The 24,428-nt window shown below is 46.9% G+C and overlaps 1 protein-coding gene across 1 annotated transcript in view; it reads right to left on the bottom strand.

Moving 5' to 3' along the window:
• Window positions 1–1,505: 1,505 nt before the first annotated feature.
• The window catches only part of LOC144178328 (uncharacterized), a 42,413-nt gene continuing 19,490 nt past the window's right edge, over window positions 1,506–24,428 (bottom strand). Inside the window, exons 9-16 of the mRNA XM_077706085.1 lie at window positions 21,683–21,816; window positions 18,640–18,804; window positions 17,049–17,153; window positions 10,352–10,433; window positions 8,099–8,154; window positions 3,052–3,139; window positions 2,660–2,699; window positions 1,506–1,912 (exon numbers count right to left, since the gene is read on the bottom strand). Coding sequence (XP_077562211.1) covers window positions 1,811–1,912; window positions 2,660–2,699; window positions 3,052–3,139; window positions 8,099–8,154; window positions 10,352–10,433; window positions 17,049–17,153; window positions 18,640–18,804; window positions 21,683–21,816 — 772 coding nt within the window. The 3' untranslated portion in view covers window positions 1,506–1,810. The remainder of the gene's footprint in view (window positions 1,913–2,659; window positions 2,700–3,051; window positions 3,140–8,098; window positions 8,155–10,351; window positions 10,434–17,048; window positions 17,154–18,639; window positions 18,805–21,682; window positions 21,817–24,428) is intronic.

Here is a 24,428-nt window from a genome sequence, read left to right as displayed (position 1 = left end):
GGGAACAGCAACAATTAAACAGCTAGGACGTGCACTACTAATAATGGTTACACTTCTACGCACTTCGGCGAATAAAAATAATAAAGAACCTATCAATAACAAAGGAAATTCCAAGACCCATAAAATACATTTCCACGAACAACGACCAACTTTAGATTTCCTAGTAAACTAGAAAAACTTCTCCAAGTGCTTCAATGACACTTGTTTGTTTAAAACGGCTTGTCCAAGATAAGATAATTTGAATGGCGCCTACTGGGCACCTGTCTGCGGTGTAAAAACGTGGGGTAACATCGAGTCTAAGGCAGCAAAAAAAAAAAAAAAAAGGAGTACAAAGATTGATATATGGCTAGGTTTTCTGTGAAATAAAGAAAACATGCTTTGTCAGCTTGGCCGAACCAGCTGTCACCACAGAGACGACCGCGTATGCTATGAAGAAGCTGCTTTACGTGTTACTGTGAGTAACTAACTGTGTACGTGGCTCCTAATGAGTACTCTGAGGCCGCCTATCTATAGGCAATTGCATTTCGACGGTTGCCCACATAACTGGGAACCCATGGAAAACAAATCTTGTGCCAAATACGCGATGAAACCACAAATGGTGTTTGCAAAGCTGCTTTGGATTTTAACAGCTTGTACATGGAAGGGCGCCACGGAACTATTAGACGTAGAAAACCCATCCCTAAAAACTGGTATGAAATCCTGGTTAAGATGATGCCTGGTATAAATTGCCAGGTAGTTACACTCTAGTGACTCGCCGCGAGTGCACCCCAGCGCTCCCCGAGTGCACCCCAGCCCATACCTATTCTCCACCGGATTTCCGTCCCGTGGCTTGTGTCAGCACTTATAACTTGTCCGAGGTAGTTATATTCTTCTCCTTATTCTAATGTTGCATTTTAAAAAGATGAAGAGGGCGCTTTCGGCATGTTTATTGATCAATGCTTTAGATTTATTCCGATTAATTTGCAGCCCCACGGCCTAGCTTTCTGATTGGTGTTGCTCAAAAATATTTTCGCAGCTGCTTTGCCGTCTCCCTGAGCATGACTATTTTGTCTGGAAACCTCAAATTGCTCAAGTATTCCCCATTTATTCATCATCCTGCGTTGTCTCAGTCTATAACTTCCTGGATATCCTCTCTAGACATCCTGTGAACCATTTTGGCGAGATGGTATCTCCTGTAGTACACCCTTTGTGATCGGGAACCTCGTGATTTTCTTGTGAAAGATTATCCTACGCGCACATCCCTTATGTTTGTCATCTTGTATATCACCTGTACAAATGGTGCGTTCTGGTCTGTTCTCTTACAACACTTGTCAGTTAAATTCGTTTCGAAATTATCGCAACCCGGAGGAACAAAGGGCGAAACTTGAATCTTTGGAGAACACCAGTGCAGTAACTGCCCCTAAAAGAGCCTCACTTGTCACGTGTTGCTCCTAGATTTCCCCCTGTATTTAATCTAGGGAGAAAACTGTAGAAGGTTTAGATTTACAAAAAAATGTGCGAACTCCTTAGCAACTAAAAATGACTTTATTGGCACCGAAATGGAAGCTTTGATACCGTAAACCTGAAAATGCAAGTAGTGACACACCCAGATGATTTCGTGCTTGATGTCATAGTCAACTCGTATTGCTTCATTCGGCGCTTATCCTTCTTCTTCAGGTGTCATGTAGCATCGGGCCACTGAGGATGGCTTCTTCTTTCCCACGAGCGGACTACGCCTAAAAGCACGGGGATGCTGGAAAAGTTCTCGACAACCCCTTAAAATTTACATTTCAATAACACGTCACGTTAACATAAACGAAGTCAAATTCGTTTATAAAGACGTGTGATCTCTGCCTCGGTGCAGCGACGCAGGGTCTGAAGCTTTGTACGGGCCGTCGTATCCACGGAGCTCGCGCTGAGGCCGCCGTTCGCACTGCGAGAGGTAAGGTAAACATAAATTAGGCATAATGATCGTGCGCTAAACATTTGTTCTTCGGTGAAAAGGCAACGTGGATTGTTTTGTGGCTAGCCTACTGAAGACACATGCGGTTTCAAGGCGAAAAAAATTATTCATTTACACCTGGTTTCAAAGTGGGCTTGTACAACATAAGCTGGGTTGCAGAACCACCGGACATTGCAACGTCGGTGTGCTCCGGGTTAAGCACAGGGGATTGTTCAACACTGCTGTGCAAAGGGAAATATTTCCTACATGAGAGAAAAGCACGGAGGCGCTAAGGGTATTTGGGCGGGTGCGGCGCCGGATCGAGGCCATCACGTTACCAACACAGCGTCATCACCCGGCCAGCGAAATGCGCTGCAACACAGCCGTTGCTGGGTGCTCCCTTTGCCGTGAGGAAAGAGTTTGCGCAGAGGAAGCACCCAAAAACTTTAATCGAATAGCTAACGCTGAATTCGGGTTGTAAAATTCGTAGTCGCCCGCCATTTTTTGTTTCTAACGTTATAAATGTAGATGCGGTAGCGATAGCAGTAACTGAAATAAAGAGACACTTCTGGGGCTTTCTGTTGCTGGCCACTGTTATTTGTCGAATATACATATTTGACATTCCCTTAGCTCATTTGTTCAAAAAAAAATCGTGACTGCGGTTCTTACTGGAACCGCTTGCGATTCAAACTACCTACAGGGGTTAAACCGGAGAAGAGGACGAAGAACTCAACTTACATCTTTGCTGAAGCTGGGACCTTGAGCCTTTTTCCTCAACCTGGCAGGGCACAGAGGGCAGAAAAAGATGCTTAATGGCCGCAATAACCTTTAAAATTGATACAGCAATAGACTGACGTTTAAACGTTGGTACCAATTCGACAACGCAATAATTTAGGCGTTCAAAAAACAGCGCATCTAGAGAATAAGAACAAAATGCCGGGTTAGTACTTCTAGGTGACAAATTTGAAAAAAAAAAACAGCAAAATATTCTATAGTTGCTAAAGCTGACGAAGTAATAAATAAATGACGATAATTGTTGCTTTTTACGATGCTCTACCATCACATAATTGTAATATGGAGTAGGGTTGGCTCGCTTTTTTGAGCATATAAGACATGAAAATGCTCATTACCTGGAAATGATGCTTGCAGAGACCACAAAGCAGAGCAGCAACAACGAGGCAAGAACCACGCCCACAACGACAATGTTCAGCTTTGCAGCTGCAGAAAAAAAAGAGGGGGGGGGGGGAGATGGGAGGCCAGAAAGCACGGTTAGCAAAGGAAAGAAACCAGCGTAAGTGGAATGGATAAATCGCGCTACAATGCCTGTATGCATGTTTTCAACACCGTAATACTACAGGGCATAATTTTTTTGTACATTTTTTTTACCCCCTTGGGGTGAAAAAATGTACAGAAAGTTAGAGAATTGTATGCTAACGCGTAACATTCCTGCACGGGATCTCTTTCTTCGCCAATTTAAGTATATTTTCACTATTATAACGAATACTGGAGTAACTTCGCCAATTAGGCCTTTGTGTGCAAACTAGACAGTTCGATCGATTGTAGGGTTTAGCGCGCCGACGCAACGTAGGCGATGAGGCGCGCCGTAGTGGAGGGCTCCGGATGAATTTTGACCACCTGGGAATCTTTATCGCGCGCCGAAATCTCGTTAACACAGGCGTTTTCGCTTTTCACCTCCATCAGTAAAGCGGCCGCCGCGGCCGGGAATCGAACCCACCACCTTGTGCTCTGCAGCGCAACGCCTTAGCCACTGAGACACCGTGGCGCAGTTGGCGCGTTTTTGTAATTTTTTCCCTGTTTCTATTTGTTTTGGTTTAACTTCGCCAGTTAGATATTTTTGCCCGAATCATCATCATAATCATCATCACCAGCCTGTCTACGCCCACTGCAGGGCAAAGTCCTCTCCCATTATTCTCCAATTACCTCGGTCCTGTGCCAACTGTGACCAATTTATCCCCGCAAACTTCTTGATCTCATCTGCCCATCTAACTTTCTGCCGCCCCCTGCAGCGCTTGCCTTCTCTAGGGATCCACTCTGTTACCCTTAATGACCAGCGGTTATCTTGCCTTCGCATTACATGCCCTGCCCACGTCCATTTCTTCTTCTTAATTTCTACTAATATGTCTTTAACACCAGTTTGCTCCATGACCGACTCCGCTCTCTTCTTGTCCCTTAATGTTACACCTATCATTTTCCGCTCCATTGCCCGCTGAGTCGTTCTCAATTTAAGTTGAGCCCTCTTAGTGAGCCTCCAAGTTTCTGCCCCGTAGGTGAGCACCGGTAAGATGCAGCTGTCATACACTTTCTTCTTCAACGACAATGGTAGGCTGCTATTCATTATCTGAGAATGTCTGCCATATGCACCCCACTCCATTCTGATCCTGCTAATTATATCTGCCTCATGGTTGGGATCTGGGGTCACAACTTGGCCTAAGTATATATATTCGCTTACCACTTTCACTGCCTCACCATTTGCCCGAATGCAGTACTTTAAATAGTTAATGCTTTTTCAAAAAACGTTTTTACGTATTTCGATTTGTTTTGCTTTTTATTTCTGGCTTTATCGTTGAAAACGCTGCATAAGGCGCATGTTTCTGATGTGTTAGTTAGATATTATAATTAATAGTTTTTCAGATATTTTTTTCTTGTTTTTGAAATTGCCTTCGCCCATTGGTCTATATTTATACTATTATAACAATTACATGTGTTAACTTCGCCCATTATTCACTGAGCCAACCGCAGCGATGGCTCAGAGGTACAGCACTCGCCTCGTATGCGAGAGGTACTGGGTTCGAATCCTGGCACCGCCGCGCACCCACCGGTTTCTTTAATGGGTACAGGCGTCCCTGGTCGAGTGCGGACCCTTGAAAGGGGAATCCACTCCTGGAAAGCTGCCTTTACCCTATCGAGGGGCCCCTGACCCTTGTCCATCTGGCGGGGCCCCCGGCTGTTATGCCGCGTTGCGCCATTGCCGGGGCTGAAAGAGTCTGGGGGCATGTCCTGCCAGAGGCGGTTGCGAGTTGAACATCCACCGTGGCTTTGGAAGGCACCATGTGAATTCGTGTTTATTGGTGGCGCCGGGCGCCTACCGGTAAAATAGGTACAAGCGACTCCCCGGCCTGGCGCTCGGCTCTTGTGTGGGACTACAACGCTTGGGAAGTTCACCCGGCTTGCACGGGAAATCGCTCCTATGGAAAGGGGCGGCTGCGAAAACGCAGGAACTTTTATCGACGTCGATGGTCGAGTGGTAAAACACTGATCGTCTCGTAAGCGGGAGGTACCAGGTTCTAATCGTGGGCTGCCGGATACCCACCGGTTCTTTAAAGGGTACAAGTGTCCCCGTAACGTAGCTTGTCTCGACGGTGGAAAAAACGCTTGGAGCTTGACCACAAGCAGCCGTGCAAGGCTATGTGGGAGGTCACTCGGACCCTTTCAGGTATGGTCAGGCACGGCTTGGCACCCACCAGTCAAAAGGGCACAAGCGCCCCCTGTACTGCCTTGGCAAGGGATAAAGGGGTTGGACCCGCCCTGCCACTGCGGCATACGTGGGAGGCTGCTGCTCCCCGAGTTCAGCCGCCGGCCACCCACCAGTTTGAAAGTGGGAACAGGCGCCTACCTTGCGGGGTTCCTGGAAACCGTAACAACACGCCGGACCGTATCACTGGGTTACAAGAAAGTGGTAGGTACTTCGGTACCGCTGGGCACCAACTATAACAAAAAATTGGTACAAGCAGCCCCTGAACAGGGGATCCAGTGCTTCGGAAGTTACCCGACTTACTTGGGCAGTTACCCAACTTGGGAAGTTACCCGGAAATGCCCCAGTGGAAGGGGTCGTAACTTAGACCGACGTCTATGGTCGAGTGGTAAAACGCTCGTCTCTAAGCGGGAGGTACCAGGTTCGAATCCTGGGCCGCCGGCTACAAACCGGTTTCTTTAAAGGGTACAGGCGTCCCCGTACCGTGGAAGAAACGGTGGAAGAAACGCTTGGAGCTTGACCACAAGCAGCCATGGGAGGCCATGTGGTGGGTCCCTCGAACCCCTTCGGGCGGGGTCTGGGACCTCTGGGCACCCACCAGTTCAAAGGGTACAAGTGCCCTCTGTCTCGGCCGGGGATGAAGGGCTTGCACACGCACCACCACTGCGGCAGACGTAGTAGGTTCCTCTGGAGCCGCTGGTCACCCACCAGAATAAAAAAATTGCGCCCACCACCCCGCGAGGGGAACCCTGTGTAGATGTGATGCATCGTGGGGTTCACTTGGTGTTTCCATTGGATTGATTCTGCAATCGCGTGAAACGTGTCGGGAACGCGTATGATTATTATGTTTTATTGGCCAATCTTGGTCAATCTCTCTAAGTGGTATGCTTGGGGCTTCGCTGTCGCAACGACCTTTACTCCATCATTGTTGCTGTAAGTGGGAGCTTTTCTTTTATTGCAAGTGTTAATAATTGCCCCCTCATGCGTTAAATCAGTAGCATCTTGACGTAGTTTGAATGAGTCAAGGATATAAGGTGCGTTCGTAGCATTTGATCCTGTCTCGGTTTTGTGGCGCAGTGGGAAGAGCACCATGTACCTCGCGTTCCGCCCACAGGGTCGTGGGATCGAAACCGGGCGCCGCTTATAGTGTAGAGGGAGGGGTGTGGACGGACAACGCCGTATGGAGGGACAAGGCGAGTGAATGAGATGCAGTCGCATCTAAAATGGGGCAGGCACCTCCCGTACGGGGGATCCAGTGTACTGGAAACCGTTCCACCACGTCGGTTTGTACCATGGGGTACGAGAATGTGGGAGGTACTCCGGTACCGCTGCGCACTAACCAGTAAAATTGGTACAAGCACCCCCTGCCCAGGGGATCTAGTGCTTGGGAAGTTACCCTACTTTGTCGGGAAATGCCCCGGTGGAAGGGGTCGTAACTTTTAACCGACGGTGATGGTCGAATGGTAAAACACTCGCACCGTAAGCGGGAGGTACCAGGTTTGAATCCTGGGCCGCCGGATACCCACCGGTTTCTTTAAAGGGTACAAGCGTCCCCGTAGCGTAGCCCGTCTCGACGGTGGAAAAAACGCTTGCAGCTTGACCACAAGTAGCCATGGGAGGCCATGTGGTAGGTCCCTCGAACCCCTTCGGGCGGAGTCTGGGACCTCTGGGCACCCACCAGTTCAAAGGGTACAAGCGCCCCCTGTCTCGGTGGGGGATGAAGGGCTTGGATACGCACTACCACTGCGGCAGACGTGGTAGATTTCTCTGGAGCCGCTGGTCACCCACCAGAATAAAAATGGGGACAGGCGCCCCCCGTATGGGGGATCCAGTGTACTGGAAACCGTTCCACCACGTCGGTTTGTACCATGGGGTACGAGAATGTGGGAGGTACTTCGGTACCGTTGGGCACCAACCAGTAAAATTGGTACAAGCACCCCCTACACAGGGGATCTCGTGCTTGGGAAGTTACCCGACTTTGTCGGGAAATGCCCCGGTGGAAAGGGTCGTAACTTTTGGTACCACGGCGATGGCTCAGAGGTACAGCTTCGTATGCGGGAGGTACCGGGTTCGAATCCTGGTGGCGCCGGGAACCCACCGGTTTCTTTAATGGGTACAGGCGTCCCTGGTCGAGTGCGGACCCTTGAAAGGGGAATCCACGCCTGGAAAGCTGCCTTTACCCTATCGAGGGGCCCTTGACCCTTGCCGATCTGGCGGGGCCCCCGGCTGTTATGCCACGTTGCGCCATTGCCGGGGGTGAAAGAGTCTGGCGGCATGTCCTGCCACAGGCGGTTGCGAGTTGAGCGTCCACCGTGGCTGTGGAAGGCACCATGTGCATTCGTGTGCCTTGGTGGCGCCGGGAACCTACCGGTAAGATAAGTACAAGCGATTCCCCGGCCTGGCGCTCGGCCCTTGTGTGGGACTACAACGGTTGGGAAGTTCACCCGGCTTGTACAGGAAATCGCCCCTATGGAAAGGGGCGGCTGCAAAAACGCAGGAACTTTTTTTTTGGTCCAATGCAATGCATTACCTGGTTAGGGCAGTGGAGTACTTGGAGAAGAATGTGCCAGCGCATTATTAAGTTATCTTACAAAAGCGGATAGTTGGCAAGTGCTTGGTACTTGAAATGAAAACATGATTTATTTTGAACGTGGCAAAGTCTGCGGAACGTCCAAGATACTTACTTTGAAGGGGCTTGTTTTCACGCGTACAAAGCGGGCCGGTTAGCTTTGGTGGGCACCTGAAAACAAAAGCAAAACAAAATTTCTACGCTACTTTTTTTTTAATACTTCGAAATCGCAAACATACAACCCAGGTGATCACCTCGGGGTGATGCAACCAACAGCGAAAACTGTTGCCGAATGGTCATGATTATAACGGTTCTCCAACTTCCAAGGACAGTAATTCATACGTATGGTATCTCCTGACGTTATAGCCTTAGAACGGCAAAAGTAACAACCTGAGCGTGGGCAATATCCATATGCGCACGTATCGGTGACTACTTGGGCAGGTGATCCCCCTATCATGCTAGAAACGTGTTGGCGTTGCGAATTTAGGGGCGAAGCCCCTTAGGTGCTCGGGCTGTCAGCGTCTCCTGTAGCCGTCGTCGTTTCAACACCGGAACACTCATTTTACGACGTCTCGCGCTAGAACGTAATGCCTACTATAAGAACACACTGGGACACTCGTTTTCCAACGCCTTGCACTAGAACGCTTCGTGCTTCAAAGACACAAGGCTTTTACAGAGAAGCTGTATACCTTTACCCCCCGAGGCTTTCATCTCCGTGTGCAAAAACGCCAAGGCGCCAAGAATACGCCTATACACTGCATGCTTCGCCCCTCCCCAGGTTTCACGTTAGTGGAGATGGGCCGGGATTTTTTACTCAATACCACGCGTGGTTACGCGTCGTGTGTGAGGGTATTAATCCGGAAGGAGCAACAGTTTTGTTTTGCTGTTTGGAGTTGCAGCAACATTTACAATCTATGATCAATTTTCCGACCACTCAGGGTGCCCTAAAACAGATTGAAAGAAATGTAACATACCCCCCCCCCCTCCCCCCAAACATAACTTATCAGCGAAGACTCGTGGTGGTGGAGTGATTATCATGGCCGCCACGCAGGGGCATAGGAGCCCGAGTTCCATTACCAAAGCTTCCGAATTTGCAAGAAATATCTTGTTCTGAAGGTCTTAGCTCGACTTCGCAAGCGTTGTGATGCGAGCGAGGGACACACGGTGATGGACTCGCGCCTAACGGAAGTACCTCCTATAAAAAAGTCTTGACAAATATCGTCGTTACCAAAGCTTCAGAATTTGCAAAAATATCTTGTTCTGAAGGACTTAGCTCGGCTTCGCAAGCGTTGTGATGCGAGCGAAGGACACACGGTGATGGACTCGCGCCTAACGGAAGTACCTCCTATGAAAAGTCTTGACAAATATCGTCGTTAAAAGAATTGGTTCAGTTCGAAAGGCTGCACCATGTGCATAAGTGCCCTACAACGCCAATGAACAAGTCTTGGACACCTAAAAAACGGTGAATAGGTCCTCTAGTGGATCTATGATTACGAAACAGACATACCGTATTTTTTAAAATTTAAAATACTTCCAATCCCTTGTCGGGATTTTCGCTGGAAGGTCATTGGAAAAACATTGAATAAAAGCACACAGTAAAAACATCCGTAAGTTATACATAGTTTAGGATACGCGCTACATTGATGTTACCAAGTTCTCACAATTTCTAACAACCAAACTCAAACAAGTTCTAAGCAAGTTCTAAAAACAAAGTTCTAACAATAATTGTACTACATCCAAATGATTACAGTGTGAAAGAGTCAAAATACCACAGTCTAAAACAATAGATTTTGCAAAGATGACTAGATCATCACTGAAACCATCCTGCTTGGGCTGAACGAATCAGCTGTTCGATATCCAGTAGTCGATAAATTATTCATGGATAGAAATTTAATTTGAACCAGCAACCATTATTCATGTTAGTGCACGTTATCGGCTATAAATTAGGTTTAAGTGCTTGGTATCGCTGGTATATTTGTGTAGCTGACATTTTTATTACTCATTACTATAACCACTTGTACACGTGAACCCGTAATGATTATACAGTCGCTGAATGAATCAGTCTGCGGCGCAAATTCAAAATAAATTAGTATTTGCAAAATCGCGCTGCTTGTAAAGATGAACCTTTTGGCACTGCAGCATAACAAATGTTGAGTTAGCGTGCCTTGTGTGAGGCCCATGATCAGTTTTTCTTTATAGCTGCGTAAACTATCAATTGGGCTGTAAAAGAACTCATTAGTATTCGCTCGAAAGTCTCTGATGTGACAGAAAGTCGCAGAATTGTCTACCCCTTAAGTAAAAATGCTGCTTGTAAAGCAAATTTGTTGGCGTATTGTGGTGTAGCCCGGTGCAATATCAGGGTACTCACTCGCAGTAAAAGCTTTGGTCACCCTGTCCAAGAACGCAGGTGGATCCAACAGGGCAGACAGAAGGTATGACCTGGCATATACCTGCAGATGTTCGACAGCATGAGTTAATAGGTACAGGCCTACGTAATATATTTGTGGCAAGAAAGCCTGAAATTTGGTGCCCCGGAAAGCGAACAATCCTTTCTTTTTCCAGTCTGACGGTCAGAAAATTAACGAAGTTTTCTTTCATGTCGACCGATACAATCTGCGCGTACTTGTGTAAGATGCATATTTGCGACTTCGTTAGTTCATTTTCATATTACTTTCGCATTTTTTGATTTCCCACTACCGCCACACTCGTTTCTACTACCCCCCTCCCCACCCGTCGCTCACTACAGCAGAGGCCCAGACGTGGCGCCGGCTACAGACAGGCACATACTTCAACTGTACCGTACTGTCGCACATCTCCCCTACCACATTCTCCTACTTCTGCCATTCCTGCAACCTCCCCGCCACAACAGCCCATCTTGTATGGTTCTGCCCGCACCATCCCGATCCCCTCCCTTCCCCATCCCCTGAGCGGTGGGAACGCGCGCTGACCAGCCTGCACCCGGAGGACCAGCAACGCCTGATCAACCGGGCCACCCGGGCTGTGGAAGCGCGCGGCTTCCTGAACTGAGGACGCCACCCACCTTCTTCTTCCTTTTTTTTTGCTGAATAAAACGTTTTGCCTCCTCCTCCTCACAAAATTCAGTTGTACCCTCCCTTATCTCCCTTTACGCTATTATAACGATTATACATGTTACCCCAGCCAATTATAAAATTTTCTGGAAATGCAGGGCGTTACAAGGACAAAGCTGTGGGTGTACTCGGCGAAGAATGCTAGACATTAAAAGGGTATACGCTCCTAACAAAACCGTAATCGGTGACTCAAGACTCTGCCGACGAAAATTCGGACGCATAAACAATGTTTTAAGAAGCGTATACCCATATAACCTGTACATATATACGTACTTACATATGTACAGTCGTCAAAACTGCTAACAACAACAAAACACAAGGTGCCTCCTACGCACAGAGTGGCAGCTCACGATACCCACAACCGCATCTTTGGCGCCTGGTTATCGGCACTCACGACGCTGCCCTACTGCACTCGGGGGCTTTAGCGCATGCTCGAAGCCTGGCTTATCAGCCCGAGCGCTATCGTAAGCTTCCGCTCTGTTCGTACGCTGGCACCTCGTTCTATGTTGTTATTAACAGTTTTGACGACTGTACGTCTGTGTCATACATACATTCATACATACCTTCATACATACTTTCATACATACGTGCATACATACGTGCATTAAACGTGCATACACACATACATACATATATGCATACATACATGCGTGCATACATGCATACATACATGCATACATACATGCATACATACATACATGGATGCGGAAGTAGAGAAATTGCCGAATAGTCCCCCGAGTGAGAGAGCGCCTTCTTGACGTTATGTCGCATGCTTACGTCACCACCGATACTGCGGCGTTCTGATCCTCACACTGATGACAGCGGTGTTGGCTTAGGTGCCGTACTTGCCCAGCAATAGGACGGCTTTGATGAATACGTCGTGAGTTACGCGAGCCTTACACTGATGAAGGCGGAAGACACCTTCTCCGTGACCAAGAAAGAATTAATGGAGCCAGTATCTAGCGCGAATGGAAAGAACTGTCATGAGCACCAGCCATAACGGACAAATCCCTCTATGTGAATATGCGCCAGAGGCCGCACGAGGAAGAGGACCCCCTCGTTCGGTGGCAGCCTCGCGTTGAGGTCGCTCGTCCCTTCATTCGGCTTGTCTCTTGTGCACTTAACGGAAATAAACCCTTACAGCTGTCTACCGAAGCGTCGACAACCTGCCTCACAATGTGTATATATATATATATATATATATATATATATATATATATATATATATATATCAAAAAGTCAACCCCGAACGCTCAATTGGGTCCTTCAAAAGCAGTTGTCTAGCTGTTGAGACACGGCGGCAGTCGAGCAAAAGATGTTCGATTGTTTCAGGGACCTGGCAACGCACACATAGTTCCGTAGGACAACGTCCTGATCTGAACAGATAGAAATTAAGCCTTGGAATCCTGCAGCGCAGCTCGGTAAAGGTCACGTCGCATTGCAAGAACCACAAAAATGAACTTTCTACCCGAACGTTATATGTTGGTACTCTTCAAATGATAAAAGTGAGTCTGAACGAGTAGCGTCTAAATGCCAATATCGTCTTAATCTTGAAGATTCAAATAGAGCCAGCTTAGGAATTCCGAATTGAATGGGAGCTGTGACAGCGAGATTAGCTTAATGGTCCGCTAGCTGGTTGCCCCTGATGTCCGTATAGCCAGGGACCCCAGACAAGCGTACCTCCTTCACGTGCCAAGGAACAAAAAATAATAGTGTGCGGTACAATGGAGAGTCGGAAGAGGTAGTTATTGCCGATATAACTGCCATCGAATCGGATAATATGATGATTTTTGATACATGCTGCGGTACTTTGCCTAGAGCGAGAGCTATTGTTAAAAATTCGGCCATAAAAATGGGTGTGTAATCCGGGATTAGTTGCGAATAACTCGAATCTAGAGATTGTGAAAAAATACCAATTCCAGCTTTCCCCCCATTTTGAGATGCATCACTATAAACCACAGAAGAAGCAGGATACTTGGATAAATATTAATCTAAAATGCGGCTAATAGCGAATGCGTGAGAAGTTTTGCAGCCGAAGGGAAGGGGTTCGGGAAGCTTAAGGGTTTCAACAAGAAAACTCTGTTTCTCGCTCAATTACGGATACTGGAATAACTTCATACAGCTTAACGGACATGCAATCCAGGCATGATTGAATGAATAGCACTTTGGGGGGGAGATACGTTTAGGCCACGGAGATGTAAAAAATAAATTAGGATCACAAATAAATACAGGCTTGGCAGCTCCAGAGGGGGCTTCGTACATGCGGAGGTAAGTTTGAACCGTCAGCAATAGAAATCGGACCCTGAGTTCAGAAACGCGTGCCTCTAAGTACAGAACTCACTTCGAGACGAACCGGGGAAGGCCAAGGCAACATCGAAGAATGTGCCTCTTTAACAGGTGTAACGGTCGCAGTTAGTAGATAGGGCAACTGCAAAACAAGACGCACCGAAACTGCATGACTGGCCGGACGTAGGATCGGTACAACAGCAAAAGTGTGTGGCGGCGCATTCCTGGTCGTTTCCCACATAGTCTTTTCATGCGACCAAATGCTGTCTCCGCTTTTGTGACTGATGCGTTAACATGTGTATGCCAATCAAGAGCAGACGTGTATGTAACACCAAGATACTTCAGCGAATCCACCTGCGGAATGACTTGATTTTTATAAGCGAGAGAAATCGAAACTGTTTTTGCAACCGGGAAGACAAGTAGAGCACTCTTCGACACATTTAACGTTAAATAAATGCTGTCAATCTATGCTTCCAAGAGAGATAAATAGGCCTGCAAACGGTCGTATAGCGAATGAATGTCGACTGCGGCCGCAAAAAACGCTATATCATCGGCATAAACGTAGGTTGTTACATCTGGGAGTAGAGGAATGTCACACATAAGGATGTTGAAAAGTAAAGGCGATAAAACCGATCCTTGAGGCACACCTCTAGTTTGTGGAAATTTTCCTGAAAATACCCTTCCGTTCGTACAAAAGAATTCCTGATCAGCTTAAAACTCCCTAATCTAAGCAAAAAATGTATGTAGGCAGGTTTATGCGGGTTAGTTTGTTAAGTAAGATACCATGCTCGGCACTGTCATTAGCTTTAGCTGCATCCAAAGTCACTAGTGCCGACACCAGTTTCTCTTTTTGGGCTAAGCGGATCCTAGCCTCTAAGTCCACATGACCGTTCCAAATAGAACATCCCCGCATAAAACAAATCTGAGCAGGACTGAGTACTTGCCTGTCCTGCATGAAAGAAGTGATCCGTTTAAAAAGCATTCGCTCTATTAATTTTATCGTGTTGTAGGTCAGAGTAATCGGACTTAAGTTGTCCAAATCGAAACCCCGACCTGGCTTTTTTTTGGAGCAAAATTATCTTGGACACTTTCCAGTTGAGTGGAATCCAACAAAACCTGAGGGATGAATTTATTACATTCATTAGAACCTGTTCGAATTTTTCAGCCAAAAATTTAATAGCACCAACAGTCACGCCGTCAAGCCCCGGCGCCGCAGAACGTGTGATGAACAAGGCCTCCGTGAGATCACAAGATAAGGCTGGCATAAAATCATCCGTTTCTGGAGGACCGATAAGACGGGAGTTACTACAACGAGAAGAAAAGCGAACCGCAAGTCCTCTAGCAGAGGGCTCAAGAATCAGGGCCTCTTCAGTAGAAGTCAAGACCTCTGATGACTGTAACTCTTTGATAGACGCTGCTCGATTGCTTGACATGAACTTATAGAGCGCTGTTTTATTTTTAGAATTCGAAAGAAAGTCATTGAGTTTCATAATATAATCCATTTTAGCTTTAGCAACTGTACGTTTGAACACTGCTGCCATGTACTAATAGTTTATCCAATTTACAGGACAGTGATTGTGCAGGGGAGACCTCAGAGCTGCTTTTCTACGGCGATAATCTCGGCTGCAATCAGAGTTCCACCAGTTAAAGACCTTTGGCTGTGCGGTACAATTGACTGTGAACTCAGCGTTTTTGATGTTGCCTGCAAAGACTCCATCGTTCGCTGAGCATCTACAGTGGAATCAGTGGTCTGCATTGATGTAAAGCAATCACGCAACGCCCCCTGATAAACTCGAGCGTTAATCAATTTTTGCTTTCTGACCTCAATTCTAGTTAGGTGGATCCCTACCGTAAACTAAACAGGAAAATGATCACTGCTTGAACCGCAGGGTGATGTTCCCCAGGACGCGAGTTGTACATTGCTTGAGAAGAAGGTCAAATCCAAGGCCTATCGAGATCCATCACGAAAAAATGTAATTGCCCGGGAATTATGACAGGAAAGATCATTCTCCTGCACCCAGTGTTAGAGCTCTAAACCACGAAAGTCCGTTCTGAAGCCCCAAGAAACGTGGTGAGCGTTGGAGCCTACGGGAAAATACACATTGACAAGGGAGATCGGAGGACTCCCAGGAAGAAGCAAGTCTACCGCGAGAACTTCGCCACTGGGCGACATCAGTTCCAACGACGTAAATGCTCTGTGACAAAGTTTTGAAGAAATAGTAACTCACCCCCTCTACTAATGCGGTCTAACCTGAAGGCCCGATAATTTCCCAACGCAAAAAATGTGTACTTAGTAAGCCATAATTCTTGAAGGAGGAGGACATCAGGACCGTAATTTGCACTTAGACACTTGAGATCAACAAAACGAGAATTAACGTAGCGGCAGTTCCACTGAACAACCTTCAGAGATGCTATACTGACTCGTGTAGAGTGGCCGCAACAATGGCCCCCAGCATATCAATGCCATTAGTTGCAGTCGTAGGGGACGCCTTTTTTCTTGCTGGTTTGCCACGTGCAGCCTAAGCTTCATCTATAGGGGAGATACGCCTGTTCTGTTTTGTGGGGAGAATCTTAGTTGTGGAAACGTCATTCACTTCCATGACGTAGTAGTCATTGATATCTACCGCCGGGCCGGCTTTTCCAACGTCGTCATTACTAACAACCTGAACTCCCTTCGGAGCGACCGGCTCATCGCTATCACAGTCTGAATATGATACTGCTGTATTCCTTGAGGAGCAGCCTGCAATAGCCTGGGTATCATGTGTTTCAGAGTGCGTTACAAGCTGAGGTTCAGAAGTAGCACATTTGGCCTGGTGGTTAATAGGAACAACCGGTAGTGAACATCCTAACTTTGTCGCCAAAAGGCTTGTGATATGCGTCAGCGTGACAAGAGTCTCAGTAAGCGGAGCGACCACTTGCTGTATTACCTGCGTGGCGGACGGTTCAATTACTGGAGTAATAGTGGCTGGAAACGCGGTATCAGCAGCGGCACTTGTTTTGTGAATTGCTGCCGCATAACCCTGTGTACGACTTTTCAACAGAGCCGAAGCCTGAAACCTAGAAGCGGTTTTTTCCCATTATCTCTAAGAGGGAACATTCATGAGACCTGGCCGGACCGTTAGAATACGTTGCTTCGTGGGCTTCCTTACAGAGACAGCAGCGCTCGATGTCTGATCGACAGGATTGCGCATCATGATTGTTTCCACACTTTTTGCACCTATGACTGGACTTGCATCCTCGAAATGTGTGGCCAAATCTCCAACACTTCCGGCACTGCAGTGGCCTAGGCTCCAAAGGGTCTACCCTGTGCACAAGCGGCCATGCCATCACCTCAGAGGGACATTTTAGTCCTGCAAAAGTCATGATAACGGGCGGGGTAGGGATTCGCCGTCCATTCTACACTCTGCTACAGCGGTAGACTGCCATCACACCTGCCATTTTGAACTCCTCTAGTACTTCTTCGGGGGACTGGGTGGGATCAACGTCCCGAACAATGCCCTTCACACAAGCGAGTTGCGGCGGAATGAAGGCGTTCACGGGAACCGAGGCAAACCACGTGCGCACGTGCGCACGCGCGCACGTGCGCACACGCACACGCACACACGCGTACACGCGCAGACGCAGACGCAGACGCAGACGGACAGGCATGTTACTCAGACGGACCGACGCAGACGGACCGATGTTACTCACTTTTGCATTCACCGTCTACATCCCTGTACTGCGGCTTGCAGACGCATGATCCTTGGACGCAGTGCTTCTTGTCGTCGTCGCACGTCGTCTTAGTGCAGGGAAGTGCTGTAAGTAGACAGTTTAAACGAACTTAAGTCCACAGCCGGAACAACCTGAGCGCATTTTTTTTGCTCGTTTGATGTCGGCTTGGTGTTAGCCAGGGCAGGGTGCGATCATGGACAGAGCTTCGAAGGTAGCTGGACATCGCTTCCGTATATTACACATTGTCGCTGTGCAAATCATACACATAATCATTATCAGCCTACTCAGGTCTACTGCAGGACGGAAGCCTTTCCCATTGACCCGCAACCGCTCCGGTCCTGCGCTGCTAAAGCAAATCGTTAACTAATTGACGAACTCATCGCGTAAGCTACCGATTAGGATTCAGGCTACGGACATAGCAGATTTCTTGCTTCTTATTCTTACTCCTCATTTCACCCCTGCTACATGCTCCATCTGAGCCGGTCTTGTAAATACAACATACAAAAGCAATATTGGGAACTACCCCTTTGTCCAGTCGTCTGAACGATATCTTGCCGAAATCCCCTTCAAAACTGACATCCTCCTCTAACCTTTCGTAACCGTACAACTTGAGAAACAATTTCCAGCTTTTTATACCTCGCTGCGCGCCTGTTTCAGTCCTGAGATATGTGTTTTGTATTAGGTCGTCTAGAACAGACATCAAGAGTAATTATTTGCATGCGGGTTTCCGTAACCAACGCTATTACGAGCAATGATGTGCTCGTTCCGTTTCGTTACTTGCTAATATCTCTAAAAATAATATATTATTCGGTCCGATTTCAGTCAAATAAACGATATGCTTTGGAGGGCCCTGCTGCGGGCATAATATAAAGCTTTCTCTCATGCCTGGAAGCAGCGCAACAGCAGCAGATATCGCGATACGAACAAAACTCCGTTATTGCTCGTCGCAGCAAGGACATTGTTAGTTAGCCTTACGTCGGTATATAAAGCGTTTGTTACTGCAACAAAATTGAGCCGGCCAATAGTGGCCATACTGTTTCTGTGGCTTCGCATAAGCTCACGAAAAAAGACCGGAATTTCAATCACGCAAAAAAAAAAAAACAGACATTTTTTGGTGAGATTTTAAGTTATCTGATGGGCTTAGAGCTCAAAAGATTGACTCATGTCTTGAAAGGAATGGGTAAGCCTACTTACCATTCACTAAACGGGTTTAAGATGTTTATGAAAACGGAAAACATTGTTTCAGGGATATTTCAAGGCAACTGATAGCGTAGAAATACACTATATGCGGTATGAGTTATTTTAAAAAGCAACAACACAATAATTTTATATAAAAGCACCTTCTCAGCCGTGCCGATTTGTCTTACCTGCAAAGTGATATTGATGTTTATTTCTTGGTTTAAAATGTTTAATTGAGCTAATGAGACTAAATTAAGTTCTTTATTTTGAACGCAAACATAAACAAACTAACAACACTGTGTTCTCGTCAATCCAGTGAGAATGTGGAAATTATCACCGGAACAAAAATAATTTACGGCTTATTATAGGAAAATTATGTTGATATACATACCCTTGCAAACTTCGAAAGGTATTCCTTGTACGGTGGCCTTGCCGATGGCCGTCGACGTTTCGTTGTTGCACACCATACGAGTTTCGTTAGCGTACTGACATTTGAGGCCCATTTCCTTTTCAAGTTTTTGGTATGCCTCGTCATCGCATAGATTTGTTTGAATAACTGGAATGATTACAAATTGTAAGGAATTACACACATGACTCCAGTGTTCGCTTATGCACGATATGCCTGAAGTAACCAGCCGCTAATTGTGAATGAGAGCAGGTTTCTTTCAAAGTAATTAGAAGCTTTTTTTCACGTTGCCGTTCGATTGGCGTATCACTACTGGTCGTAGCGAAAACACCGGCTTCTTCTAGTAACATGTCAGGCGGGAAATAAATATTAATATTCAGACAGTTGGCAGGTCACCTGGCAGTTTTGCATTTCACAGACCCTATTTGTTGGCATAGTAATGAAACACACTAAGTAATAAAGAGTGCTTGACTGATTTCAGTCAATCACAATAAGACTTCAGGGATGAATAATTCCGACCTTGTTTACGATATCGCGCATGATTATAGGCTACCAAAAACAATCGGCTGCTTCACGAACTTGCATACGGGCATTTTATTGTTCAAAGGTCCCCGTGTATGCAACAAACGAAGCTTTCTGTGAAGCATTTTGAAGTGGTGCCTAGTGGTCACCGAGATCAGCATCGAGACGTTTTACGCTAACCACGAAAGACAGCACTGGTAGGCTCTCCGGGGTCGTGCCGATCTCAGACCACGTGCAGCAACGTGAGTGGTGACAAATGTCCAAGGACACTGGCGAAATCTTTCGGTATAAGAAGATGTACATGTGGAGGATATCGTAGCAGTGAGCCGTGCGGACGGACGGCGACGACGACGGGGGGTGCTAGCAGTGCACCAAGGAAAAAGGTGTTAGAAGTTTCGGACAAAACAAAACTACTTGGACCATGTAAAGCTCTTGAAGTAGCCCAAACGCAATGGTAACAAGGGCTGCAACTTATGTGATATGTATTCTTCTTACCGAATACCTCGTCCCACATATTTATGCTCTCCAATGCATTACAAGGGTTCCGATTTCAACTGTCCGGAAATACCATTGTACAACTGCTACCTCCCACATCAGACCCTGTTTTACGTCGCGGCCGCGGGCAAAGCAAGATGTTCAACTTCTCCCGCAGTGTTTGAGGGGTAGTGCAAGTTGGCAAGTTTCTGAATATCTTTTAATATAAACCCTCTTTGAAGTCGGCAGAGAAAGTAGCCACCGTGGTAACCCGTTTGGTGGATTATCGCGCGTACTTGGCTGAAGTTGTGGGCTCCATTTCCGCCTACAGAACACGGCTGGTGTTTTTTTTTCGTCTTTCTTTTCGTTATCTTTTTATCCCGAAACAAGACTATGTTACCATAATTAGATCATGTAAAGCTATTTGCAGCAGCCTAATTGCAACGGCAACAATGATTGAAAGCTTATATAAATATCGGACGAGGTCGGAATCACAATCGATTTGTGAACGAGGCGGTTACGGCCTCCGTGCCAGTTACACTCACTGCCTCCGAGTTTCGAACAATCACGTACTTCATTGATACGCTCTAGAGGTAATGACGTCCAGAAATATACATACTGGTTATGAGCCTTGTATAAAACCTACAGGCGCATATACACACAGTAGGGTACATTTAACTGGACCTACATTTTTTTGCCACCCTTTAGGCACGCCGGCACACTTACACGCCTTGACATCGTGGAGTGATGGGATATAATACTTTGAAGCATTCCAAAAGGTTGCAATGGACTCTTTTACATACTGCTAGAAAACGGAATGCCTTCTGGCAAAGTCGACGGCCCTTTCAAAATGAAGGCCTGGAATTCGTTTCCGTCTTTTGCGCTCTCGGTTGTGGGTTGTTAGCGTCCGGCTTGTTCTCTTTGTTTGGAAGGCCGCTGGATACGTAATCTAGCATTACAAATATTTGTAGCAATAAGAAGTCGTGACTCTTCGTAGGGGATTGTGCGGGGCCAGCTTCCCAAGGGAATCTGCCAATCCCGCAACGTTTCTTCTGGAGTGGCACCGAACGACCGTACTCCAAATTCCGCCTTTAGCGTATTTGTGTGATTTGAAGTCGCTTAGTATAATAAAACATTACACGCACGCGAAATATGCTGCGGGTAAGCATCGACCGTCACTCAAGTGCAATGAAGCAGCAGTAACGGGGAGCCCGAGTGAAGCAGACGAAAAATGTGAGAATCCCTAAGCCGACCCCACACAGACGCGATTCGCAGCGCCGTCCGTGGTTTCGGTCACCGCCAATACTAAGCCGAGGTGTGTAGCGTTGGCGAATAAACACGTATTTAAACTCGCTGATATACAGCGAGAGCGAACTCGCCTTGCAAGGCATAAAGTGCAGTCAACAGATAAGACTTCCTTTTCTTACCCCGTTCTTCTCGATAGTCTCCAACAATGCCTCAACTGGAGTTCCCATTCTGAACGGGTTTCGGGTTTTTGAAAGACTAATGCTACACTAATGCTACACATCGTGTATCCTGAGGGGCCTGGATATACGCACGCCCGCACATACTCTTCAGCGTCGGGTGCAAAAAAAAGTGTTCGCTTTCCTTTATCCCGTCAAGGTGCCGCAACCGACTTCTGCACAGAAGCTATTGGTTGAAATCCCCATTTGTCCAGATTTTTTTTTTGCACAGGCTAGATCTTATTAAGTCAATCCCCTATTTTACTATACTTCTACCCGGGCAGTACGCTTTAGGTGGCGACCGCCACAGGGCGTATACACCACTTCTCTGCGCTTTGGGAATTTACACTTTCAAGGCAATCTCTTAATTTGTTTCACTTATGCACAATATTTTGAAAGGTGGGGGTGGGGTGGTTACCATTCATATTTCGGAAACTAACGAAGTCGTGCTCATAGCAACTTGCGTAAGATGACGCTTTTCTGTAATGCCTACCCACATCGTGCCCTTCGTTTGCATAAACGCGAACTCTCTGTTTTCCAATAAATATAAAACATACGTGCGTACTTACCCTCAGCTCTGCCTGGCTCGATGCTAATGTGTGCGCCGAGTTGGCAGCCCTGCTCGCACTTTTCGAAAAGGTCTGTAATCTTCTTTTCATTCTCCTCATTCTCGGCAAATACATCAAAAGTAACATCGCTGCCGCTGCAAAAGAAAATAAAAGAAACATTCAATAGGGTTCACTAGTAGAAAAAAAAATCGAAATCCGTGGCTTGTTTAATCTATTAGTAATTTTTTTACGGCCTGCCGAAAACTTCGCCGCCTGATAAGAAAAACACTTTGTCGCCAAAAGAGGTTCCGCAAGAACCTTTCATTTTGCTGAAATGAACTAATGTAACGCTTTTATGGGTGAGCAAAATGAGTGGTTCGTTAGTTGCAGAGTATTTTGGAACACTTTTACTTACGAATTTCAAAGTGAAGCTGAAACATTTGTTGGTTCCACTCACTAATTCACGTAACGAAATTGAGATTACTATAAACTATATAAAAAAATTGCTGTAGTAATAGACTAGCTGAAACTTGTGAAAATTGTCTTGCTTATATACAGAAGAAGAAGAAGAAGAAGAAAATAACTTTATATTGACAAGGATTCCCCTTGGTACGGAGCTCCCGGGATAGCCTACAGGACCTTCTCTGCGCGTTCAATGAGTGTGCTATGCACTTCCGCGCTAGAGTCGGCCAGCCTCCTTTCCCATGCAGTGGGGGTGGAATGGGGTATGGGGGGAAGGTTAGGGTTCTGTGTGCATGTCCAGGGAGAATGCCAGATGCTCGGTAGTCCCCGAAGTTAGGACACATGGGGGTCCCCGGTAGTCGTAGGAATCGGCGAGTTAGGTGTACAGCAGGTATGCCGTGTCTGCCTCAGTACAGCGGATTTCCGCCGCGTGATTCTTTTGTGTGGTGTTGGGTGCTTTTGTGTGTTTTGACGGGCTGTCCGTAGGAGTTCTCTGGTGTGATCTCGTTCTTGAGGTCCTGGTTGCGTCCTACGTTCCTTTGAATGTTGCAGTGCATGCTCAGGCGCCCGGTGGTTCAACGCTCGGGCGAACGATGTGTGCTCTCATTTCCTGGCATGCCTTTTCTAGCCCAGGTACCCAGATTACCTAGTAGCACTTCTGACTTGAAGCGAGGACCTTGTTGCGTATGTGAGCGGTATTTATATACAGAAGAACCCTCTCGAAGCAGGTAAAAAAGCGGAGTTGAGATAACTACCCGCGCAAGGGTCTTCCTCAGGAATGCACTCCCGTCATCATTCTCTCGTAACCCGCCCATAAACATCTCAGAAGGCCACCACAGCCCTTCTACATTTCCTGAACGATACAGGCTTACACAAATGCCCGTAGTTCCCGAGAAAAGGAATGTGACTCCGCGCGAATTTCCGCTTCCACCTCCTCCTGCTCGCCTGTCCTCCCTCTTATACTCCCCAAGTGCACGGTAGGGGACCGGGCTCTACACCTGGGGCGGTATTCTTGAGTTTTGTCTCTTTTGCGTCCCTTTCAAAAGTGTCCCTTTTGGCGAGCCCTGATTGGCTAAAAGCAAACAACCGGAAGTGACATAACGCAAGCGCAACAATCCTACTGCCAACGGCCACTGCTTAACCGAAGTACGTCACGATGAAAGGGACTCAAAAGGGGCGTTTTCAAAAGGGACAGTTACGAGAATACCGCCCCTGGTTAACCTCCTAACCTCCCAGTTCGCTTACTGCTGCTCTTGTACGGTTCTGTAAGAAAATTTTATTTAAATCAAGCCTGGATCACTTGGGAATCACGGAATTATTTGCCCCAACCGTTACGAGCATCCTGCCAAGATTATGTCTAACAAACACGGGTTTGTTTCCACTTAGAGTGGAGCTAGATAACAACAGCGCAAAGAAACAATCTAAAAAAAGCTTTTTTCTTGGGTAATATTTTCTTGCCTAATGTGTTTAAAGTGTACTGTGTGCTAAGGCTGCAGGGACCAATCTGGGTCAACCAAACTCTGCGAAAGTTGAATGACCACGAGAAAGACTTAGAAAGAGAGAGAGAGAGAGAGGGGGGAGAAACACATTCATTTGAATCCTGTGGGTTAGTGGTGCGTGGTGGCCGCCGGTTTAGTTTTGCGGTGACGATAGCAGCCCGAGTGAAAATTAGTGTTTGTACTTTCAAGTCCGAGCTGTCCAGTGCGCCCGAACCTATCGCTGAGGTGTCATGCTGCTTGTTCTACCCCCTCTTATTCCTTCTTCGGGCTACACCTGTTGCGTCTTTCGTGTTCGACGGCTGGCCGGCTTCACCGCATGCTGCAGCGCCGGCGCCACACTATTTCCCCTTCTCCCTTTCTCGTCAGTAATTACTGTCCACGTGTCGTGTACTTGATTCGGACTTGAGCCGCCCTGGGTTCCCCTTTTGGAACGCATGCGGGGATGCATACGGGGGTTGGAGGTACACAGCTTAGCTATATATATAAAAAAAAACAACCAACACGTACTGTCCTTGGCCCAATGCGCAGTCTATCACGTGTGAAAAATAGCCCCATCATCTTCTCCGGCGTCTAACAGAAAGTAGACTAAATGGGACCGGCACGTTATCAGGAACCACTCAAATTTTCAAGTAAAGCGTTTAAAGAAAATTTGACCCTACGAAATACGTTTTTTTTAATGGGAAACTTTTGCTCATAAAACCCGAAATATGCACAAAACACTGTTTGGACCGATAGCTGCAAAGGCTAGTGGCCTTTGCAGCTACTAGAGTTTGCAGCTATTAGAATGAGCTTTTAGAATCAGAATA

This window comes from Haemaphysalis longicornis, unplaced genomic scaffold, assembly GCF_048455015.1.
Source record: "Haemaphysalis longicornis isolate Haplotype H1 unplaced genomic scaffold, Haemaphysalis longicornis Haplotype H1 scaffold_4, whole genome shotgun sequence".
NCBI lineage: Eukaryota > Metazoa > Arthropoda > Arachnida > Ixodida > Ixodidae > Haemaphysalis > Haemaphysalis longicornis.
Note: the sequence above shows the minus strand (reverse complement) of the source record. Positions and strands in the feature narration are given on the sequence as shown.